The sequence below is a fragment of the Parasteatoda tepidariorum genome, chromosome 7, assembly GCF_043381705.1.
Source record: "Parasteatoda tepidariorum isolate YZ-2023 chromosome 7, CAS_Ptep_4.0, whole genome shotgun sequence".
NCBI lineage: Eukaryota > Metazoa > Arthropoda > Arachnida > Araneae > Theridiidae > Parasteatoda > Parasteatoda tepidariorum.
Window position 1 is genome coordinate 79,088,617 of NC_092210.1, and position 23,088 is coordinate 79,111,704.

At 26.8% G+C, this 23,088-nt stretch overlaps 1 protein-coding gene across 1 annotated transcript in view; it reads right to left on the bottom strand.

Annotated features, from left to right (window-relative positions):
* The window catches only part of LOC107443445 (protein IWS1 homolog), a gene marked incomplete in the record, with an annotated part of 31,651 nt that overhangs the window by 4,075 nt on the left and 4,488 nt on the right, over positions 1-23,088 (bottom strand). The window contains 11 exon segments of the mRNA XM_071183684.1: positions 90-313; positions 455-667; positions 2,891-3,038; positions 6,036-6,255; positions 8,662-8,740; positions 10,792-10,855; positions 11,425-11,446; positions 12,593-12,630; positions 14,107-14,212; positions 15,209-15,452; positions 16,880-17,467. Of these exon segments, the coding sequence (XP_071039785.1) occupies positions 90-313; positions 455-667; positions 2,891-3,038; positions 6,036-6,255; positions 8,662-8,740; positions 10,792-10,855; positions 11,425-11,446; positions 12,593-12,630; positions 14,107-14,212; positions 15,209-15,452; positions 16,880-17,467 (1,946 nt within the window).

A 23,088-nucleotide genomic window follows, 5' to 3' on the forward strand; every position in this document is an offset into this window, starting at 1 on the left:
TATATATATATAAACATTCTGCACAAAAAACATATGTATCAACAAAATTCAAACAGGTTATAAAACACGTATGCATTAAGCTACTTTACCTCCTACGTTTTTTTGGCACATGGTCATAATCTCTTTGTTCCCTTTCTTCTTTTGTTAAGGCATGATAATTAGTGGCAACATTAAATATCGGTCTAGCCCATTCAGTAATCAGTCGACCAGCTCTTTCTCTATTTTCTTTTGTTTCTTTAGGATGTTTAAAAAGATACATAAGTGCTCGGCCAACACCACTAGCTTTTAAAAGACTTTGATCAATATTCGGAAACTAAAAAAAAAAAAAATTAGAAGTTAAAATAAAAATATATTTTGATATTTCATATTTACTTCATGAATTTCAATTTTTTTTAAAATCAATTTAAAGCCTACCAAATAAAAATTATTGTACTTTTTAAATCCTTGTACTTACATCATGTAGTTGCTTCAGCATACCTTCACGAATGTTATAATGTGGTAAACTTCTATCAGGCAAAGGAGCCAACCATTCAGCAATTGCATTTAAAACTCCTTGATCAAGAAAAGCCATTTTCAGATCTTGTTTTTTCAATTGAGAAAGAACAAGTGGTAAAATTTTTAACTTTTTTGTAGCAGTCCTTTTCTGTTTATTTAATTCCTTGTCTTCCTAAAATAAAAATTTAAAAAATTGTTCATAGAAAAGCACATCAAAAAAATACTAAATACTAAAAATAAAATTGTACATGAATTAAATGATTTGATTGAAGTAAGATTTACCTTTAAGAACACATGCAAACTAGTATAAGATAATAGGTAGCATTATAGGGAAAAATTAATGGTCACCACAGGCCAACTAAACTGACAATTAGAAAATTGTCTACCTGTTGCCACATTTTTTTGCAAAAAATACACTCCTCAAGTATATTTTATTATTTACTTTTTTTAAAAAATAAAAAATATGGAATTAGCTTAAATATTTTATAATATTCATAAAATTACTTTATTTCTCGCTTGTTTCGGAATATTTTTCTTTGTTTCAGAAATGAACATTGTAATGCTTGTCGTATTTTTAGAAAAAAAGGAATGCCAAATATAGTTCATATCAACAATTATTTTAATTGTTTAAATTGACACTTATCTCAAAGAGAGGTCATTGTTAAAAATGCAACAACTCACTATTGGCAAGTAGCAAAATTACCTATAGCATACTTATTATGTTAATGCCGTTTAAAAACTATATAAAAATGAATTTTTTAATATTTATTAACATGTTTTATGATAATGTGGCTAATAAATTTTAAAAACATTAGTCTAAATTTAACATATTTTAATCAGAACTGAAAGAAATAGTAAAAGCAAAACAATGCTGGATGACAAAATAAAATACATAAATAAATAAACCATTAGAAAAAAAAAACAAGCTAAGAAGTCAGAGATTTTCAATTTTTATAAGAATTTTTACTTTTTTATTACAAAAATATCTTCACCACTTATATTTTTATATTACCTTAAGTAAGACCACATTTTGTTAGCAAACATATTATAACTTAAAACCTAAACTCTTGAATGAATTTTAAAATGTGTGCAGTGACAGTAATTATGAAAAGGGATAATAATGACAATAAACTGATAAAACACTACTTTTTCTTCTTATTCAAGGTTGTTGTTTTTTTCACAACACCATTTGCTCTATAACAATTTATAAGCATAATAGATATTGTTCGTTTTACATTTTAAAGTGTAATTTGTATATTTTATCTGATTTGTTTATGTTTTAGAAACTGGCCTTGGTGGCATTTTTTAAATGACACATAATTTCCTTTTTTTTCTTTTCTTTTCTTTTTTTTTTTGTAAATCTTGTGCCTGTGAACAATGAAATTTTTCATCAAAACAGCCTAGTAAAAAATTGTATAACTCCGCAAGAAGTTAAATGCAAAAGAAATTTTATTTTTGATCTTCATTATTATCACCTATATTTATACAATTTATCAAAAGCTAAGAAATATCAAGGAGTAATTAAAGCTGAAATTGCAATTTTTTAAATAAAAACTGACACAAAAAAATCAAAATTACAAAATTCAGAAATTTATGATGTTAAAATTAAGCATTTATGCAGAAAGTGTAATTCACTATTTAATAGGAGTAAAAGAGTCACATAAAAATGCCAAGTAAACTTCCAATTAAAACTATAAAAAAAATGAATAAATAAAAATACAGTAAAAATTTGAAGAAAAAAATTAACTATTCAGTTTTAGTTTATAAAATTAATATTTTGATTTTCTAAATCAAACTATAATTGGAACACATCATGTTTGATGTTTATGCATCAGCTAATGAAAAAGTTGAAACTAATGGTGTTGTCAATTTAGGAAATGTTTGCTAAAACTGAAGAAGTGCAAAATGAAACTGATGAAGATGGTGATATGAAACTATGCAAAAAGATCAACATTTGTGAAAAGCCCTGAAGCCTTTTAAACCATGAGGCACTTTCTCTATTCATACAAACTTAGAAGAAATGAGCAGCAGTCTGTTATGAATGTCTAGAATTTACTGATGACAACAATTTACTGTTGAAAGCATACTTTATTTTAATATGGATAATTATAAGGATGAAATGTTTCAAAACAAATGAAATGAAAAATTATGATTGCAATGAGTACCAAAATGAAATACAGAAATAAAATAAGCACCAACTTTAGCCAAATATTAAGAATTATCACAGGAAATAATAGCTAAATTTTAATTTTAATATTATTTTTTTTTAAGTTTAATGTACAGCCAAAAATCGGTGCAATGCATAAACTACAATTCACCACTATTTTATGTTCTAGATATACATGAGGGGGGGTCAAAATACATTTCTATGTTTTTAATTTAACTTCTGACATACCTCAGCAGCTATTCGCATTTGTGTAATAATTTCTGCGATTAAATCATCACTATCACTGATAAGATCAACATCTTTCCTTTTCCTTCTTTTAGAGCTTTCATCTTTCTTCTTTTGCATCATTAAATCAAAATCAGACACAAAGTCTTCCCTGAAAATAAAGATTATCTATTAAAGCTGGCATCTTTGTAATCTCCTGTTTTACAGACCAAGTTCTAAAGTAGTATTCATACCACAGCAAGACGAGCTTATGTTACAGGTGTTTTAAAAAAATATTATAAATGAATAAAAACTTATTTAATTTTTCAGAATTTTTTTAAAGTCAAAAAGTTTAGTAAACCTTTTAACTCTTTGATTATTTAACTTTTTAACTGTCCACATTGAACTTAATAGTGGAACAAATCATCAATTTGGCAGTTTCCTGATACAGATATAGAGTGAACTGTTCAGAATGTGTGTCAATTTTTGCACTTTCATTTTCAAATAAAAGTGTTCCATCTTCTGATGACACTGAGTTATTTTGAGGAATTTAACTAAGTTTCAAAAAACTAGGTATATGTGTCAAATTATACAGGATGCATGGAAAAATATTAATACAAATATAATAATAATCTTTTCAAGAAATGTGGTATTTACAATTTATAGTGTGGTACAAAAAAAAGAGATATTTCAGGAGACTAAGGGAAGGAAAATAAAGTAGAATACCTAGTAGAATAGAACTCTTATGTAAAAGTTTTATAATTGTTATATAAAAATTTTGATTGTATTATAACAGTATAACTTTTACTAAGTATGTATTTATTTATCTTATAGATTAGGTTAATTTTTCAAGATAAGAGTCTGATTTTGGAAAAATCTTTTAGTCTAAACCAGTATCAACCCTTTACCTTTCATTGCAATTCAGAAATTTGAAAAGTTGACATATACAACAGAGAATAAGTATTTAATCATATTGATTGTAGAAAAAAGTTCAATTTCAAACATTTTTTTTAAAAATATTATTTACAGTGCATGGTTGTATCAAGGCAATTGATATCGATCTCCGAAACCAACTGAGATCATAGTAATCTTATGTTGAAAAACAAAGGAATAAAAGAAAAGACTTTTTATAAGTGATTTAATTTGAAATACTTATGGAATGTGATCATGTGATCGCATTATTACAACCTGTCTAATTGTGTCTTTGCAGCAATTTTAATCATACTAAAATAAAAATTCAAGTTGAAAATAAAAATAAACCAAATATGTATTAGAAAAGATTTTTTCATTTAAAAAAAAGTGTATTAAACATTATTTACAAATTCCCAGACTGCATGATCTTTGAAGAAAGGATTTGGAGCATTGTACAGCAAATATATGAAGCTGATTCTTCAATAGCCAACATTTGCTCAATGCACTGTTCAAGAAGGATGTGTAAAAAAAAATTTTTCATTGAATTGGTATTAAACATGCAATTATATTCGTATTAAACATTTTTTCCAATTAAGTTAACGTTAAATAAGAGCTTTAAATTAACAAAAAGGTATTATTTACGAGCTTAGTGTTTATTTTTAAAAATCATTAATCTTTTGTTCTTTTTGTCACATGAGTACAGATAAAATCGATGCGGATAGCTTTCGTGGCATCTATCGAAAGAGCAATATCACTGAGTAAGCAATGTGAAAACTATTTGAAACCAAGTTTTTATTTTGTTTATAGATACTGGTTTGAAATGTGTCTTTTTTTAAACTAACAGAATAGAAAATTAAAAAAATAAGCTTCAATTACGAAAATGGCGATTCATCAAAAATTTGCACGGATGAAACCATGAATGTCTCTGGGTCTGCCATGCTCATTTTCAATTACGAATAAAACAGTACACAACTTTCATTTAGGTGGAATAAACTCTAAAATGTCTAATTCAATTTAATAATGAAAAATCTATGGTAAGGGCAACAAATAACATATAAATAGAAATCAGGCACTACGTGGCCAATTAAACAAGATAATTTGTTTCATTGTTAAAAGTTGGTACAGTGAAACATCCAGAACAGATCACCTCTGTATAGTAACTTCCTCTATTTATGACCACCTTTTGGAGGCACAAAATTTTTTTTCCATAGAATCTGCATTAAAGAAAACCTTTAGAAGAGACAATCAAAACTTCTTCCAGCGACTAGGCAAATCCCACACCAAATGCGGGAAAGTTATAATAATTTAACACGAAAAATATCAAAACAAAAGATATTAACAAAACAAACAAATAGATTCAAATGTTTTCAAAATATTTGTGAATGGCTCTTATTTAGAGAACTCTTTTTGACAATCTCCAAAAGAGATTTAAAAAAATCTCATGTTGCAGTCAGAATGCACTAAAAACGATGCTATCAATGATTGAATTTTTAAGAGTTAAAAGTTATATAAAAAAAAGTTATTTTAGAAAAAAAACTATGCAACTCAAACAAATAAACCACTTCTCATTTCAAACCAAACTCATTTTTATGATATACAATTAAATGCAAACTTAAACAAAAAACACAATTGTTTAGATATTTAAAATAGTTTCATAATTCATAATTGGTAAATTTGTTTTTATTCATAATTATATCATTAGGGGTCATTCTTATAGAGGCTAAATTTCATCAATCGATCCAGTTTTCACGACGCCAATACAAGTGGCATTTCCGCACCAAGGAAATGACACGGTTTAAAATTAAAATTGCTTGCAAAAAATCATACACCTTTGATAATATTTTGAAGTCAATGGGGTTAACCCCTAAGAACGACAAACCTCCATTAACGGCCATTTTACAGTGGAACAAAGAGCGGTTGCTCCCCAGAGGTGTCATTGTATTTGTAATATTTTATTTACTAAAAATTAATAGAAAATAGTAATACCACAAATGCTTATTTTTGAGAATGACATACTATTTATACAAATCACTAAAAAATATGCCTTGTTTTATCCAAGCAATAACAAATTTAACAGCCTATAACTAATAAAAATTTAAAGTAGTATAATATAGATTAGTACAAAGCTTCCAAAAAACTACTTCAAAAAACAAATTGTATACTATTAATTTTTAGTGGTTAACTATGAACAAAAAAAAACTCACATTCAGTAATATAACTACATGTTATTTCTTATATGTATCAAATAAACAGTAACCTTATTTTCCGATCTTCATCTTCTGAATCTGAATCTACTTTTTTCTTTTTTGAAGAAGATTGAATCTCTTCCTCTTCACCTTCTCCCTCGCCTTCATCTTCTGCCGCAGCTGGTACTGCAACATCTTCAATTATGCCATGAGCTTCATCATTTTCTTCCGCTATTTCTTCCTCAGTTTTGTCTACCTCTACTTCTTCCTCATCCTCAGAATCAGACATTACTAAAACAGAAAAAACTTCAATTGATGTTTGATGTTTGACAAACAATTTGAAAGTCAAAATAATTTTTTAAAACATTTCAACACAACACAGTGCCTGCCACTTATTATTATCACATTTGTTCTGAGAACATTTGAGAATTAAATACACCAGTATATCTAGACAGAAAAAAATAGGTTTCATATTTAAATTTTGAAAATAAAATTGAAAATTCAATGTCAATTGAAATCTCAAAATTTATTGAGTTAAGATTGTAGAACACATAATTATCAATAAATAAATATATATATATATATATATATAAGTTTTGGAAAAAGATATCCAAATAATAAAAGAAAAACTGGGAAGAAAACTCGCTCGTAATTATATGNCTTAGTTATTAACCTCTTTTTCTTATAATAGTTTTTTGCTTATTTCTTTCCAGTATCAATATAAGATTTATATTAAATAAAACTCATCATCATAGTTGGCCAGACAGCACAATGTGAGCCAATGCCTTCCTCTGAAGATTTCTCCATGACGACTTCCGAATTATCTTTGATCTCCAATTTTTTTTCATTAATTGCGAAAAAATCAGACTCCACTGAGTCAGCCCATCTCAACCGCGGACTTCCCCGCTTTCTTTTTCAAGTGGGTCTAAAAAAGCAGTACCTTTCAACTAACTACATTTCTTTATAATATAAAACTACATTTCTTTATTTAGATTTTGACAGTTTAAAACAGAAAAATTATAATTACCTATTACTATATTCAATTAAAATGTTTTTAATTAAATATATTTATAGACGCAACGTCACATTTAATAATAGTTGCATTAGTCAGTTCTAAATTTTGTAATGCAGTTAATTACTTATTTCTATCTTTTAACAATGATTACTTTGATAAGAAAATGAGAAAAGCTGAAGATAACTAATATTTCAGTTATTAGCTAGTAGTGCAAAATTCAAGGAAATAAAAATAATATAAAAAAACTACAAATGTGTAGCTTGATATATTAATTTTTTATTTATTTATTTGTTTTGAGAAGAGCAGTATGCATTATATATTTAAATATCATCACATGTTTCAAACAACAAAAATAAATGCAATAATTGATTCTACTCTAATTACTTTATTTTTAAACATAACATAAGCATGTTAGAAATTAAAAACTTTATATTTTATAAATCTTGAAAACTTTTAATGGGATTATACGATAAAAGAAAAGATTTTAAGTTTAACGTTATTAGTTTAACACATTTTAATTCCAACCTTTACTTTAAGATTTTTAAGAATATTTTGATTGGTCAAATTATTAGATTTAAATTTTTTTATTTGTAATAATAAAACAAATTTTCCTTCAACTATCAGGAATTTCAGGATTACATTAGATAATAATTTTCCTTTTAATTACTGTAATTATGATATTTTGATTCAAAATATTTTAAAGATGTTCAAATAATTCGGCCAATATTGAAGCCTGCATAAATAGGCTTATGCGGTGAAATTTAGGATTTTATGTTCTTGAAGCATAGAGATGGCAGCACTTTTTTAAAATTTTAACTCATTGAATGCTTTTTTGTTTCATTTTTCTAGATTTTCAAAAAAGGGGTCAGCACTTATTTCTGAAGTTTTCTTAATAATTTGGCAATTTATATTTTATTTTGATGTGGCTATTCTAACTGTAACTTTATCCTTATTTATTTTTCTTATATGTGGGAGTCTCTTTATTAGGTCTTAGTCTGTGTACTTTTAAATCATTATTAAGACTTACTCTTTGTACTTTTAAATTGTGATAGTTACTAATTAATTTTTCTTTGCATTTACATTTCAATTTTTAATTGCTTTTTCTTATTTGTATTTCCATTATGGGGCCTCAGGGCACTGTCAGATTCTGGATTCACCACTGAAAACAGTGTGTCTCCTGATGAAGAACTGTCCTGCTAAGACACATATCTTAAATTTTTGTTGTTTTACGCTAGAATTATATTTCTGACTTTATAAATTAAAATAAAACAAATTTGGATTTATAGCTTCCCAGTAGCGCTTTTCTATTTTGATTTATTATTTTAAATGTTATTTACTTATATTTGTCTTTTTCTGAATTTGTAAATTAGTTTCATTCTTTGATTAAATTAAAAACTTTAATAACTGTGCTAAAATTAAAAATAATTTCCCTCCTAATATTTCTTTGACTAAATTATATTATCTTATGTAGCCCATGGCATTTTTCCAATCTAATAATGAGACCTTTTGGAGCAAAAGATTACTTTAAATGAAACTGCTTCAAATTCTCGTTAAGGGAAAAGGCTTTCGAGCAGCTTTGAACAAAATACACAGTAAATACCATAGTTTTTAACTACAGTTTTGTTGTGCAGCAATGGATTTAGACTCGGCATTTAAAAACAATAAGCAACAAAAAAACATACTTTTAGCTCTCTTCTTTTTAGTCTTTACTACTTCATCTTTATCCTGTTTTTCAGTGGCTACTTCTTCTTCTTTAAAACCCTTAAAACAAAATGAAACAAAGAATTAAAACTTTAATCAAGCAAGTTTGAGTACATAAAATTTAAAAAGGGTGGTTTCAGGCTTATAAGATTGTGTGGGCAGGAATACAATGTAATCTAAAAGATAATTAAATAAAAAAGAACTTCAAGTATACGAAAATAAGAAATCTCTAAAAGTACTTTTTAAATCTAATTTGCAATCATTTGAAAGCTCTTTTTCAAAAACCGTATTTCATAAAAATTAATCAACTCAACACTTATTAGGGTACCATATAATATTAAACATTAATATATATTCCACCTACACTTACATACTTTATACTTGATTTTTAAAGGTTAAATCTACCTCTTACAGGTCTGTATACTCGAGATGCAAAATGTTATCGTTTCCAGGACTCTGGCCCTGCTTTTAATAAAATTATAATTTAAAAATTAATTTTTTAATGCTGTTTTTATAACAAATATAATGTGATCTTGAAACAGCAGAGAAATTTCTGTGATGCTTTATTAGCATCGCAATGCAACTGTAGTCGTGCAGAGTGAAGTCAATAATAACAAGAAATTATTAAATACATTTTTATTGTAGATCGGAGCTAGAACCAAGAAGAATATAAAAGTTTTAGGACAGAATATAAAAGTTTTAGGCCAAAATATTAAATTAAAGTAAAGTTATATNATTTAGTGACAAAATTAAATACTGATATTTCGATCAACAAAAAACGGATTACTGTCTAAAAGTGGCAATATCTTGACCCTTATAGGCTAGCTACTTTCTAACCTATTAATACGATACCACTTCAAAACTAACAAAAACCTTAACTGAAAATCGGGTAAAAAAAAAAGCAGGCGTGAAAAAATTCTTTAAAGAACTAGCAAGAAATAAGGCAAAAGGAAATGCTCAAGAAAGGAAACAAAGTAAAAATTTTGATCCTTTGTGTAATTGTTGTGTTCTTCGTGTCGTATTTTAGCGAAATGGAGGAGGAGGGAAGGCTGATGCTTGTGGCTGCAAATTCGAAATTTTCTTTCCTGAAAATGGAATGAAAAATGATCATAACGTCAGATTTCATTAAAAAATTATTTATATCCTTCTGCTATGATTGTTATTAGTTGTTTGTTAGAGAGAAGGATAATGGACTACGGCAATTTATTTCTTCTGCACCCCAATTACACATTCTTTAATCGTTCATCTCACGTGATATATTTCAAAAATTATATATATCTTTGAATTTTGTTTCTTATAAATTGTAATTTTTTAAAAGAAAACTTATACTAATAAATATTACATTTTATTATCATCATTAATGATCAACGCTAGAGGAAGAGATTTCATAAACTACTTGTTCGGTGACAGTTTAACTATGATAGCACTAACTTTTTTCAAAATATTATTCCATTAATATGTTATTCTATTTGCTTACTAGATTGCTGCTAGTTTAACAGTAAGACCACTAAAGTTTCCATGGTATTATTAAACCATTCTTATATCATTCCTTTTGTCTACTGGCTGGGCGCCATTTGAAGGAGAAACCAATTCAGTTTTTATATTATTATTAAACCATTTATATGTAGTCTAAAAAAGAAAAGTGATACTCTTTATGGATAAATGCACAGCACATAGTGATCTACCTAATTTGGAAGCAGTAAACTTGCAGTTTCTCCGGCCAAACACAACAGCAAAGTTGCCGCCGATGAACCAGGGTATCATAAAGTGCTTCAAACAGTCTTATCGTAAATGGCTTGTCAGAAAAATGATCTTAAATATTGTAAGCAATAAGAAGATTTGTAATTAATAAGCATTAATTAAATAATCCGACAATATTTTGAAAGTCCAAAACCGAAACTAATGGTAAGTCGAACTTCCGATATGTCGAAGTTTTTCGTCAGTCCTATCAGATTCGAGTTATTGCGAACTCACTGTATATTGCAATGATCCTAAAGTAAGTTATTATGTAAGAAACAGATTTGTTGCAAAAATTGTGATACACATTAACAAAAATGATGTTTAAGTAGAAAAATAGAATGCATAAAAATTATTTTTTTATTCATATTTACCTCAAATTCTTCATCATCATCACTCTCACCAAAAATATCAGCAATGAGTCCTCCAACCCCAGACCTGCAACAACAAAACAACATAGTTGAGTCAATAAATTTTAAAACCAGCTTTCAAAGCAATCAAATCAACAAAAATAGAATCCTTACAATATAAAGACATGTTGAAACCACTATTTTAAAAAATAAAATATTTAAAGCTGTTTTTTGAAATCAAATTTTTGGGGCTTCAACAAATCTTTCCACATTTATCCTTCCACATTTTCAGTTCTCATTCTTTTAAAGTCTTACATTCCACCTCATTAAGAGCGGAAAAAGTTTGTGCATGGTTGGGGGGAGTAGTGTGCATTTCATTTCATAGAATAGATCAATTCCCAAAGAGGTTGAAACAATGGATCCAGTGAGCAAGGCTAAATACCTGAACCATGTATAAATTAGTAGACAATCCCTAAATTGCAGTTACTAAGAATCTAAAACTTAACTTTGAAATTTCAAATAGATTTGAAAAGGCACTGTATTTAATATTTTCTAATATAATCAGTGATTAATAATTTTAGAGCAGAAAAAAAAATAACCAAAATGATAACAAAAATAAAAATTTCAAAAATAAAGAAAATAAAATTTTAAACTTACGCTTCGCTTTCAGCATCACTATCTGAAAAATAGAAATGAAACAGTCAGTGATAAAATTCTAAATATCAGTGAAAGTCATTAATAGATACATAACACTATCATTTCAAATAATAAAATAAAGAATAATACTAGGATTAAAAAAACGTAGAATCATTAATTATTTTAGTAATTTTTAAAGTATTATTCAGCCATAAAAAAATTCTTTATGCTATAACTATAGTTAATTTCATGATATGTTTATATAATATGTATTAAGACTTCTCTATACATAATACATTGAATTTAAAGCTGTTTCTTGTTTGCAATTTTTCGATGCATTTTGTTCCAAACAATATATGTAGACTAGAAGATCTTTATGTAACTCAGTTTTCCAAACTATAAGACTCATTACATTGCTTAAAATTCATAAATGTTACAGACAATTTAAAACTTTAAAAAAAGAGAAAAAAAAACATAATTTCATAAATATTGAGTTCGGTTATTGAAATTCTAAAGAGCATGTTATAGAAGTATGCATATTTTTAACAAGCAACTCAATATACTTAAATTTTATTTTTACATGAATGTTTAAATAAGTTTAGCTGATATATTGCTATTAATCACTTCACCAACAACTCATAAAGTCAACACAATCACTTTCATTATAGCTTATTTTAATCAATTTAGTTTAGATTTATATTTTCAGCCAAACCCTCTTTGTTACTCATTAAGTTATTATATCTTATAAACTGTTTGTAATATTTTTGCATTTAAGTTTCAGTTAATCATAAATATACCATTGAATGACTTACTCAAATATGGCTGAAACCTGTGAAAGCAATAACAAATTATGACCACTGAATTAGCACTTATATTATGTATAGTTTGAAATAAAGCGCACGTCAAGTTTAATTTTTATTAAATTTATACTCATAATTATAAATGTTTAGCAAAAAATCCAATTAAAAATATTTTTATTTTAGAGAGAAAAAAATTTTTTACTTAAAATAATTTTCCTAATAAAATAAATAATTCGGTTTTAGGGTGATGCGTTTTAAACACTATATTCCATCATGTAAATACAGTCTTGAATTTTTTTTTTTTTTTTTTTGTTTTGTGAAGAATGTCACTGGTAGTTTGATAGNATTATTTCTAGAAGTATAATAATAGTTGGAAAAAGACTACATACCTGAGTCAGCATTATCTTCACCATCACTATCTAGTTTCCTACAAACACATTATGAACATCAATATTGATAAACATGTAAAGAATCTTTTTTTTAATGCCTAAACATATCAGATATTAACTTTTTTTAATGCATAATGTGTCAGAAAGTAAAGGATAATGCAATCAACTACAAGCACAATATCATAAACTTTTATAGATATATCAAAAGTTATTTTAATAGTATAGAATTTCAAAATTAAAAAATAGAATATCAAATATAATCATTTTCTGATTTTAAATTTTTAAATTCAAAACAGAAAATTATTACACTTGATTTAATCATTTTCCACTTTGATTTTTCAGATTAATAATTATGTTTATTGAACAAGTTATTCAAATTTAACTTACAATTTTGTATTTTACTTACAATTTAACATTTAAAAATAGTTTGCTGTAGGTTTTTCCTCTTTTTTTAATTCAATATAGCTTTAAATGTTTTGCTCTAGTCCTAGATTCAATAAATCTCATTACAATGTCAATTGTAAACTTTGCTTACTTTTTAAAACAAAAATTTTCACACAATGCTTCACTTTCTGATGTAAGACCCAAAACAATCACTTGATTTATTATTTCTAATTCCTTCTAACTACCACAAACTGAAATACTATAATAGATATAATATAATAGACGAACTCCTAATAAATACTATGATAGACAAACTCCTCTCGGTAACAAAAACTCTCTCAGAATCACTAATCCAAATTGTCACAATCCTTGAATGAATTGTTTCCTTACCATTACCTAATTACTTACAGATAAATGATTAATAATTATATTTAAAGAAAGCATTTTAAACAATGAAGATTGCCACTCAATAATTAATAAAATTATGCAAGAACATACCTTTAAACAAAAAAATTAATACTTAAATAAAGGTACTAAATTAAAAATAATGAAACATTTAAATTTTATACTTCATTATAAAATGATAAAATTAAATTACTTGGAGTCAATGTTGTGGTTTTTGGTTAAATTAGAACCAGCTCGTATTACTCTTTTGTTATATTGTAATTGAATCAGTAAAAATTTTTGCTCAACAGCATTTCAGATTTAAGTTACTGTGCTACTCTTCTATAAGGAGAATTGATGTAACTATAAGTTACTCTTAAGAAGAGAAGACTAAGTATCAGAACAGCTTGATCAAAGGGGAAAAAATGAGGTTTCTCTGCATTTTATAATTCTCTTTTTCAATCAAATCATTCTTGATATTTACTTATTGTTTTCAGAATTGTTTAAGGAGTAGAAAAAAGTTACTTTAGACAAACAAGAAAATTTCATAATTCTTTGAAGTTAAAGGGGAAAAAAAAATTTTAACAGATTATTACAAAAATTCTCAAAATCCATAATTTTTAAATAAAAATGCATAACCCAAATTTTAAAATAAAAATGTTTCAAATAACATCTGCTGACATTCTTATTACAAAAAATAAAAATTTAAAAAAAATAATAAAAATAAAAAGTTCAAAAAATCTTACTTTCCAGCTGCTTTAATTTCATCATCATTTCCCTCCTTTTCTTCTTGAGGAGGAGATTGAGGACTATCATCATCACTCTCCGCAACAGTAGCATTCTCCTTTCTCTCTAAAATGTATCATAAAAAGTTAATAGTTACAGACATATTAATAAATTTGCAAAAACTATACGCATAGATAGAAAAATTTTAAAAATAATTTCCATAAATCTATCTACAACATCTGTTTTACAAAGAAGTTATGAGGATCTGCTTATTTCATTACCACATAAACCTGAGTAATATTTTAAGCTTAGAAAAAAATGAAGATGCAAAACAGGATTTTCTTTTTATATCATTTTCATACTTACATCCATAAATTCTGTTTCAAAATTAAGCAAATATTACACAGATAATGTTATATGCAAAAACTTTCTGTTGTTTAAATTTAATTTGAATTGTGTACAATTATCCTTCAACTTTGTTTAGTTTTGCTTCCAGAAGAAACAGAAGTTTATACTTTTTCCAATAAATTAAATCAGAATCAACAGTTTAACTTGCATATGATATACAAATCTTTTATTTTAAAGAAAAATTTAACAGAGGTGTAATTTATATTGTTCTGATAACATTACAAAACAAAAGAATTTAGCCATCACAAACATTCACAATCTACAACATTGTAAGTCAAGCACAAATCATTCATTCTCCTTCCTAACTTTACTCTTATATCTCCACCCCCCGATGATGATCTCTCTAGAATGATCCTCCAAAATGTCTTATCTCGCTGCTCCCACATTCAGACATACTTCCTGGATGTTCTAACCTTCCCATCCTTTTTTTCTGCTGTCACTGATTGATGTCATTGTCCACTCTTCATTTTAACTTTATCAATAGATAACAAAATCTTTAAATTCTTCACATTCATTTAAAAAAAATTTCTACCATCTACTAATTACTCGCTCCGACACAGTGTTAAGCTTAAAATATAAAACAAAATTAAAGAGAACAAAATAGCAATTAAGTTTAGAAATTTTATTCATTTTAACGTTTAGAAAGTTAATTTAAACAAAAGCGGGAAAAATCTGATGTCTGGTCTTACAATGAATATTAAGATATAACCTCACCTTGTTCATCCTCATCCCCACTGTTTGCAGCTTCATTGTCTGAAGCATCTCCTTTTTCGGATTCATTTTCATCTGCACTTTCAATATTTATTTCTGGAATATTTTCTTCCGGCCCAGAATTTTCAGCATCACTTTGTCTTTCATCCTCATCACCAGACTCCTCATCTTTTTCAGCACTCCTATCTAATGCTTGATTCTCACTTCCATGATCCTCATGTTCCCCATCACTTTCATCACCGCTATTCTAAAATTCGATAAATATGCTTAATTTTTAAGTTTGAATATAAATAAGTATACAAAAAAAGCAAAATCAAAGTTAATACAGTAGGGAACCGATTATCCGGAATGATCGGGACCATCGCTATTCCGGATAACTGATTTTTCCGGTTTTCTGAATCGCTACAAAAAGCCGTTTTTTTACTGTTAAACCCAACTAAAAAAAAAAATTTTTTTGAAATAATCTTAAAAAGAAGAAAAAACGATGGAGTAATACACTAATGATTATTTCCAAAATGATGGTAAGGTAAACATCTTTAAAAAAAGAAAGAAAAATCCTAAAATCTTATAAGGAAGAAAAATTTTTTTTTAAAAAAATGGCGGGAAAATGTATCGAATTTCGTTCCGGTTTTTTGGTTTTCCAGGTTTTCCGATTTCCGGATAGCGGGTTCTGTACTGTACTGCTAATTTGTGGTTATTGTTCTCCTATCCACGGAATTAGCAAAAGAAAGAAAAAAACACTAGACTCCTTTAGAAGTGGAAACAATTCCGGTTGCCAATTTCACAGTGAGCTATAGAGAACTTCTTACAGTGGGTCTATGAGTGGAATAAAGCCAAGCTTTAGTGCTCTTGGGGTCAAAGATAAGAACTCAAAGATATGTTTTGGTTTTAGCAATTGACGTAATTTTAAAATACTAAATTGCAAACTGAGTAAGTTACGATAAATAATCTATACTAGTCAGAAGAAAAACCTAGAGGTTCATTTTAATAAAAAAAAAGTTTGATATACTGCTAATTTCTAAAGATAATTCCATGGAGAAAATAATATTTAATAAGTATTTATTATTTTGTATTATTTTATTTAATAATGGAATTCAATTTTGAAATGTTAGAGTATAAAATTTTTTGCATCATTTAAAATAATATAATTTTATATGGCAAAGTACAAAATTTGAGCAAAATCGGTTGAATAGTTCCTGAGAAATTTAATTTTAAAAAAATCAGATATTTAAAATTCAATTTCTCAGGATTTAACCGATGCATTCATCATTTTAAATTACAATTGTCTAGTTTCAACAAGTGAAAAAGGTTAAGCATTTAAACTTTTGTGGGAAAATACCATAGGGTAAACTCAAGTAGCTATATTGCAATAAAATCTTAAAACTCAGTGCCTCATAATTTTATTATATTGTATTAAAATATGACATCAGTGTGCGCACAATGCTGCAGAATGCAAAAGTTAAATTTTTTTTTATAATTGATAAATATAGGTTTCATAAAAAAAATTTGCTTTATAAAATAATTATGCTTATAAAAAAAAAATTTTTTTAATTAAATAAAAAATAAAACATGCAATAGATATAGACAGGATTTTTTTTCAATAATTTTTTCTTAAAGAACACGGCTGTAAATATTTTCAGTTTAATACAACATGAGATAACTATAAATAACAACCTGCTTTTCATCACCAGATTGTTGTTCAGATCTTGGCGAATCCGGGCGATCCGGAGAAGGTGACCGGATACCAGGAGAAGGTGAACGGATTCCAGGAGAAGGTGAACGGATACCTGGAGATTGTGACCTGACATCAGGAGAAGGTGACCGGATACCAGGAGAAGGTGACCGGATACTGGGAGAAGGTGACCGGATACCTGAAGCAGGGGACTGTGGAGGTGATGAATTTTGCTGTCTTCCCGGAGAATAAGGTGAAGAAGGTCTTGATGCGGGAGAAGAAGCTCTAGAGCCAGCTTCAGCATCTGATCCTTGCTGAGATGCCGGTGAACGTGGAAATCCAGGTGAATGTGGTGGTGATGTAGGTGAATTACGTGACTGGGAAGAGCTCCGAGATTGAGGAGAACTAGGAGACTCTGGGGATTTAGGTGAACTACGAGATTGTGAAAACTTAGGGGAACTAGGTGACATAGGAGAACTTGGTGATCGAGGTGAAGTAGGAGACTGTGGTGAAGAAGGAGAATTCTGTCCTGATTCTGCATCGCTATCTCTCTGAGGACTTTCACCTCCGCTCTCAGATCCTTCCTCCATCTGAAAAAAGAAATTTAATAAACTACTAGAAGCATTTTTATAAGGTGTATGACAAAAGTTTATTGATATTATTCAGCTTCAACACTACCTAATCAAAAATTCTAATGAATATACCAAACTAATAAATAATATATTGAATAAATTCATGTACCACATCAAAAAGTTGTCAGTAAAAAAGAAAAATTACATAACTAAATGCAGGGATGCCACTAGACCATTTAGAAAGTATGGGTCTCAAGGAATTGTCTTGAAAAGCTTAAAATCAGATAAGTTCTTCTAAAGATAATTAAAAATCTCCTTTTTCACAATTAAACATTCATAATGTAGATCAAACTTTTAAAATAACATTTCTCTAAGGATAAGATAAACACGCATATTGCTAAAATTAAATAAAATGTAACTGCACTACTATAGAAAAGTAAAAAGGGAAAAAAGAACACTTAAGTAAAGAAATGAGAAAAAATATTTAAAAAATTATTAAAATTTTGAAAAAAAATAACTTGAAATTTAGACTATATATAAAAGAACAAAAATCCCATGTATGTGCATGTTTTTTCCTTTCATGTTGCTTTAAATAGACTATTTAAACATGGTTTTATATATAACACTAACTCTGGTTTACAGAACTTACTCCTTTTAAAATCGCTAAAAAAATTTTTTTTTTTTAAATTGAGTAAAAAAGAACCTTTATAGAAGGGCAATTCCATGGTGTCAGACTTCAATTTCTTAGAACAATTACATTTATAAAATTAAATTAAATTTAAAATTACTAAATTTGTATTTAAAATGCTTAGAACATCATATTCTACTTTTAGGCTATACAATTAATTGCTCTATACAATTACATTTCTCTAAAAAAATCTGATAATTGTGGACAGTAATAATGGATTTAAATTAAATGCATCGGACAGTTGGTGTCGGATGTAAATCACACAAAAGTAAAAAATTATTATTTTGTAATGGGTTAGTTTCCTGATTCATAACTTTGCATCCATAAGCAATATTTTTGATTAAAATTTTTAAGATCATTATTTAAATGTATGTTTTGCTTAAAATGCTCACAAGGAGTAAACAAAATATGCATCAGACACATTTTGTAATCAAATTATATTTTTAAAAAAAATAAGTAAAATGTCATTACTGTTCCTCACCCCCAACACACATTTTTGAACTTTTCAAGTAATTTACCATACTATGAAAGTGTTAGAGAAATAAATGCATGCATATTCTGATATAGTAAGTAGTAACACTGTCTACTTGAATATGTATAATCAATATACTTAGAATTTATGTATCTTGTTGTTCTCATCATTTTATATGTATCACCAACTTTTGTGTAATTACTGTCCCAAGTAGGAAAAAGGCCAATAAAACTTTATAAATGGCTCTAGTTGAATACAGGGTGCAGAATATGGACAGAGGAAATTCAGTTCCGAGGAAAGTTTTGGTCGATTTAAAAAAAATTGCTATAAAATATTTTATTGTAAAAAAAGTTATCACCTTACAAAGTTCTTTTTAGAAAAAAAAATGGAATAGAGAATTATCCCCGCAAAAAAAGTTTTACAAAAAAAAACAAAAGAGAGAACAAATATAACTTTATATGACAATTTCTTTACTTATTAGTTAGAATTCTTTAAGTTTATGAGTGGGACCTTAAATTTATTTTGATAAATTAATACTATTTTAATATATTAGATTTCAATAATTTTTAATGTATATGCCAGTTTATTCAAGAATTATGCAAAATCGAAAGATTTTTTTTTCTTTGTTAAAGAAAAAATTATTATAATAAAATTCTATAAATAAAACTGTACTTTCTAAAAGTATTTAGGAAAAGTTATAGAAACTAAAAAAGAAGCACAACAAAATTGGACGAAATTTCAAATTAAAAAAAATCTTTGTTCTGAGAAAATGCTAAGGCTCAGAGTATTTTCTGCACCTAGGTTTGAATAAAATATAACTTACAGCTTACAAAGAATACTCTTCTCCACAGAACAGTAGAGTTTAATTGCAGTATCATTTCTCCTTCAGGGTCAGTAAGTTTAATTTTATCTCCAAAATTGTGTGGGTGAATTTAATATAATTAAGGGACTTAAAGAGTACAGTAATTATCTAAAGGCATTTATTGACTTTACTCTTTGAAAAACTTTTATGATTGATTCATTTGGTTATATTATTACAAAACTAGTTTCTTCTGTGTCAGATTTCAAACAATAATAAGAGGGCAATATTATTTAACAATAAGAGTATTCAGTAAATATAAGACAAAACTTTAAATATTAAGAGCTAATGTATGACATGTTATTAATAATGAGATAATCTACTTACAAGTGTTTGGATAGTTATGAATACATTCTGTTTTGTGTTCTAACTATAATTTGATTTAGAAAATCAAAATATTATCTTTGTAAAGTAAACTACATTTTCATTCATTTATTTTTTAAATATTGGAAGTTTACTCAACATTTCTATGATCCTTTTGAATTAATAAATGTGTGTCATTAAAAAATCATCACCAAGACCAATTTCTACCCAATTCTTAGCCATGATCAATTTAGATGAAAGATACAAAATATGTTTTAGAAGGCAAAAAAAAAAAAAATCAATCTGTGTATGTTTTTAAATTATTATAGAGCAAATGGTGTAGTAAAGAAAAAAAATACACCTCAAAGTGAAAAAAAAAGTTTCTTCTTTCCAGTTTGTTTTCATTACTGTCTCTTTTTGTAACTAGTGTCCACGAACAGAAAAAATTTAAAATAACAAACAAGAGTTTTGTTTTTAAATTATTATTAAGTGTTTGCTTACAAAATGCGGTCTTACATAAAGTAATATGAAATATAAGTGATTCAAAGAGGTTTTGCAATGAAAAAGTAAAAATTCTTATGATAATTCCTAATACTTTATATCACCTATCCAGGACCTATTTGCTGTTAAGCCGAAATCCTTGATATATGCGCTTGTTCTTCAATAATGTAAAAGTAGATAAATAACATATGTTATATATATTTTGTATTCTACTTTATTTACTTATGATTTTTCTTGTTTCATTGCACTTTTAAACCATTTTTTTTTCCAGTATTTATCCACCATATTTAATGACTTATGACATTACTGACTTAGATTTTTTTTTTATTTAATCTTTAAAAATATTGCGAAATATGCAGATGTGACTAGTTAAATTTGTAAATTAATAAAAGAAAGTAAAAAATAAAGTAAGACAATTTTTAATGTTGAATTTTTCAATTATTCTAAGAATTTAAATCAGAGTAGTACCACGTGCTTTATTTTAAAGAGCTATCATAAATCACACCATTTGAAAACATTCCTTCTCCCTCATGTTTATATAATTAAAAACCACATGCATGCAAATCATATGTTTCTTATTTGGAGTAGAAAATTATAGTTCTTAAAACGTTTCAGAACACTGATGTAAATACTTGATGACAGGAGTGAATGACAAATCAGTCGGACACGCCGGTGTGTTTCTATTTTTCAGTTTTTACTTTCATAAAAATGATATAATAAACAGCTCAAAAATTGATAATACCTATTACTTAAACTAGATTGCAAATATTAACTGTTTAAATATTTTAAATTTCCTTCTGAAAAAGAGTTTCTTCCACTTGGGTTGGAATAGAATAAACTTGTTTCTTGGGAGGTGGTTTTGTTAACTGTGGAAGAAACTTACCATCTCTGATGTTAAATTAAGTGAGTTCTAATATCTCATCTAATGAATTATGTAAAAGGTCAGAATATCTCTTAAAATTGCTTAAAATAAAACAGAGAGTCCATGTTCTGTAATTTATTGAAAGAGTTTAAGCTTCTCATAGTTTATTTTTATCTAATTGTAAAATGCATTATGTTTACTACAATCAAATGTATAAATGGGAATGAGATGTTTTCTAAATTTTATTTTTTCAGTTTATTTTTAGAATTATTTTCTGTCACCAGTGTAAATAAATTTGTAGTGTATACTACCAGTATGTATTGTATGTACCAGTATGTTTATATTAATTGTAATTTTCAAATCATATTTTTCATAATATATTTTTAAAAAAAATTTTAAAGAAAAATATGAAATTCACTAAAATTAATTTACGTATTTTTGCTTTATTTATTTAATGCTGCAGTATGTCAATAACAACATTGTTAAATTTAAAAACCCATAATGTTAAAATAAGTGATAAAAAAGTAATATCTTCATATTTTTCAAACCATTAGTACTAAAACATACCTTTACTATTTTATGTGTCTAAATTTATGAATCTATTGTGACGCTTATCGTCTAAGCGTCACATTATTTTCCTTTCTTTTTTTTCATTCCTCTTCATCATTCTAAAAATTTTAAGTATTTTTTAAGGTATTAATATATTGCCTTTCATACCTCACTCTTATTTATATTAAAACTTGCATTCATACAATAAATCAAAAACAAATGCTTATTTTAGAACAATTAATTGATATCAATGCTATAAGTTGTATACTGCTAAATAATAACATTAATGTAAATAAGTCTGAATTGCGGCATTTCTTTAAATACAAACAATCAAGGAGGTAAACTAACTTTGACATACAAGTACTACTGAAAATAGCATTTAGATATAAAATGTTTATTTGCTTGTTAAGTGAAGTTGCATTAATGTTTAAGATCTTTAATTATTACACTCTATTCCGTTATCAAAATATCAATAGTAAAAAATATTTCTGTGAAATTCTTTTTAATGGCTTTATTGCTTATAATTTTGGACTTAATATGTTATTTAACCTTTTACTTTAAATAAACCCCCCCCCCAAAAAAAAAAATGGTTTAACAGAACAAATATGCATGCATAAAAGAATAAATGAGAATATATAAAAAAATTCAAAAGATACAAATAAGTCAAACACAAATATTGTTGGAGGTAAAAATAATTAATTTTAAAAAATATTTAATGCATACAAAATTTAAATCGATCAAAATCAAGAATCTTGCTTTAAATAGAAAATTTTACTTTTTGGTTTAAAGCAAGATTTTCAGCGAAACTTTTTTTTTTCTGAATCGAAAAATGATACCTACATTTTTGGTTTCAGAGGTAAAATATCTGAAGCATCTCACGAAAATTCTTAAAAATATGCAGATATTCTACATATTTTCGTAATATGACCTGATTTATATTGAGTATTTCATGATTATTTACTTCACTTTTCAACAGAGTTGGCAAAGTTTAGGACAGAATGGATTAATCCACGGTTTAAACCAGGGTTTAATCCGTCTTGTCCAAAACCTCTTTGTCATAAACTGTCTAAAAGCCTTTTGCTCAAATTATGTCTTAATATAAAAAAAGTATCGTGAAAAATAAAATTTAAATTTTTCAACAAGAACCAAAATGAAGACAAGTTTTTGTTTCATTAAAAAAGTTTATTATTATTTTTAATATTGTGTATTTATCCTTGTACGAAAACATAATTTATCAGCATTAAAAGCATATACATTCATATTTAAGGGATAAGGTATTCATTTTTGTTGTTCAATGAATTGTGGAGAGTCAAAAGTTATATATCTTTTCCTGTTATATTATTTTCTTTTAATAAGTTTAAGCAAATTGTATAAAAAGTATCAAATATTTATTAATATAAGTAAT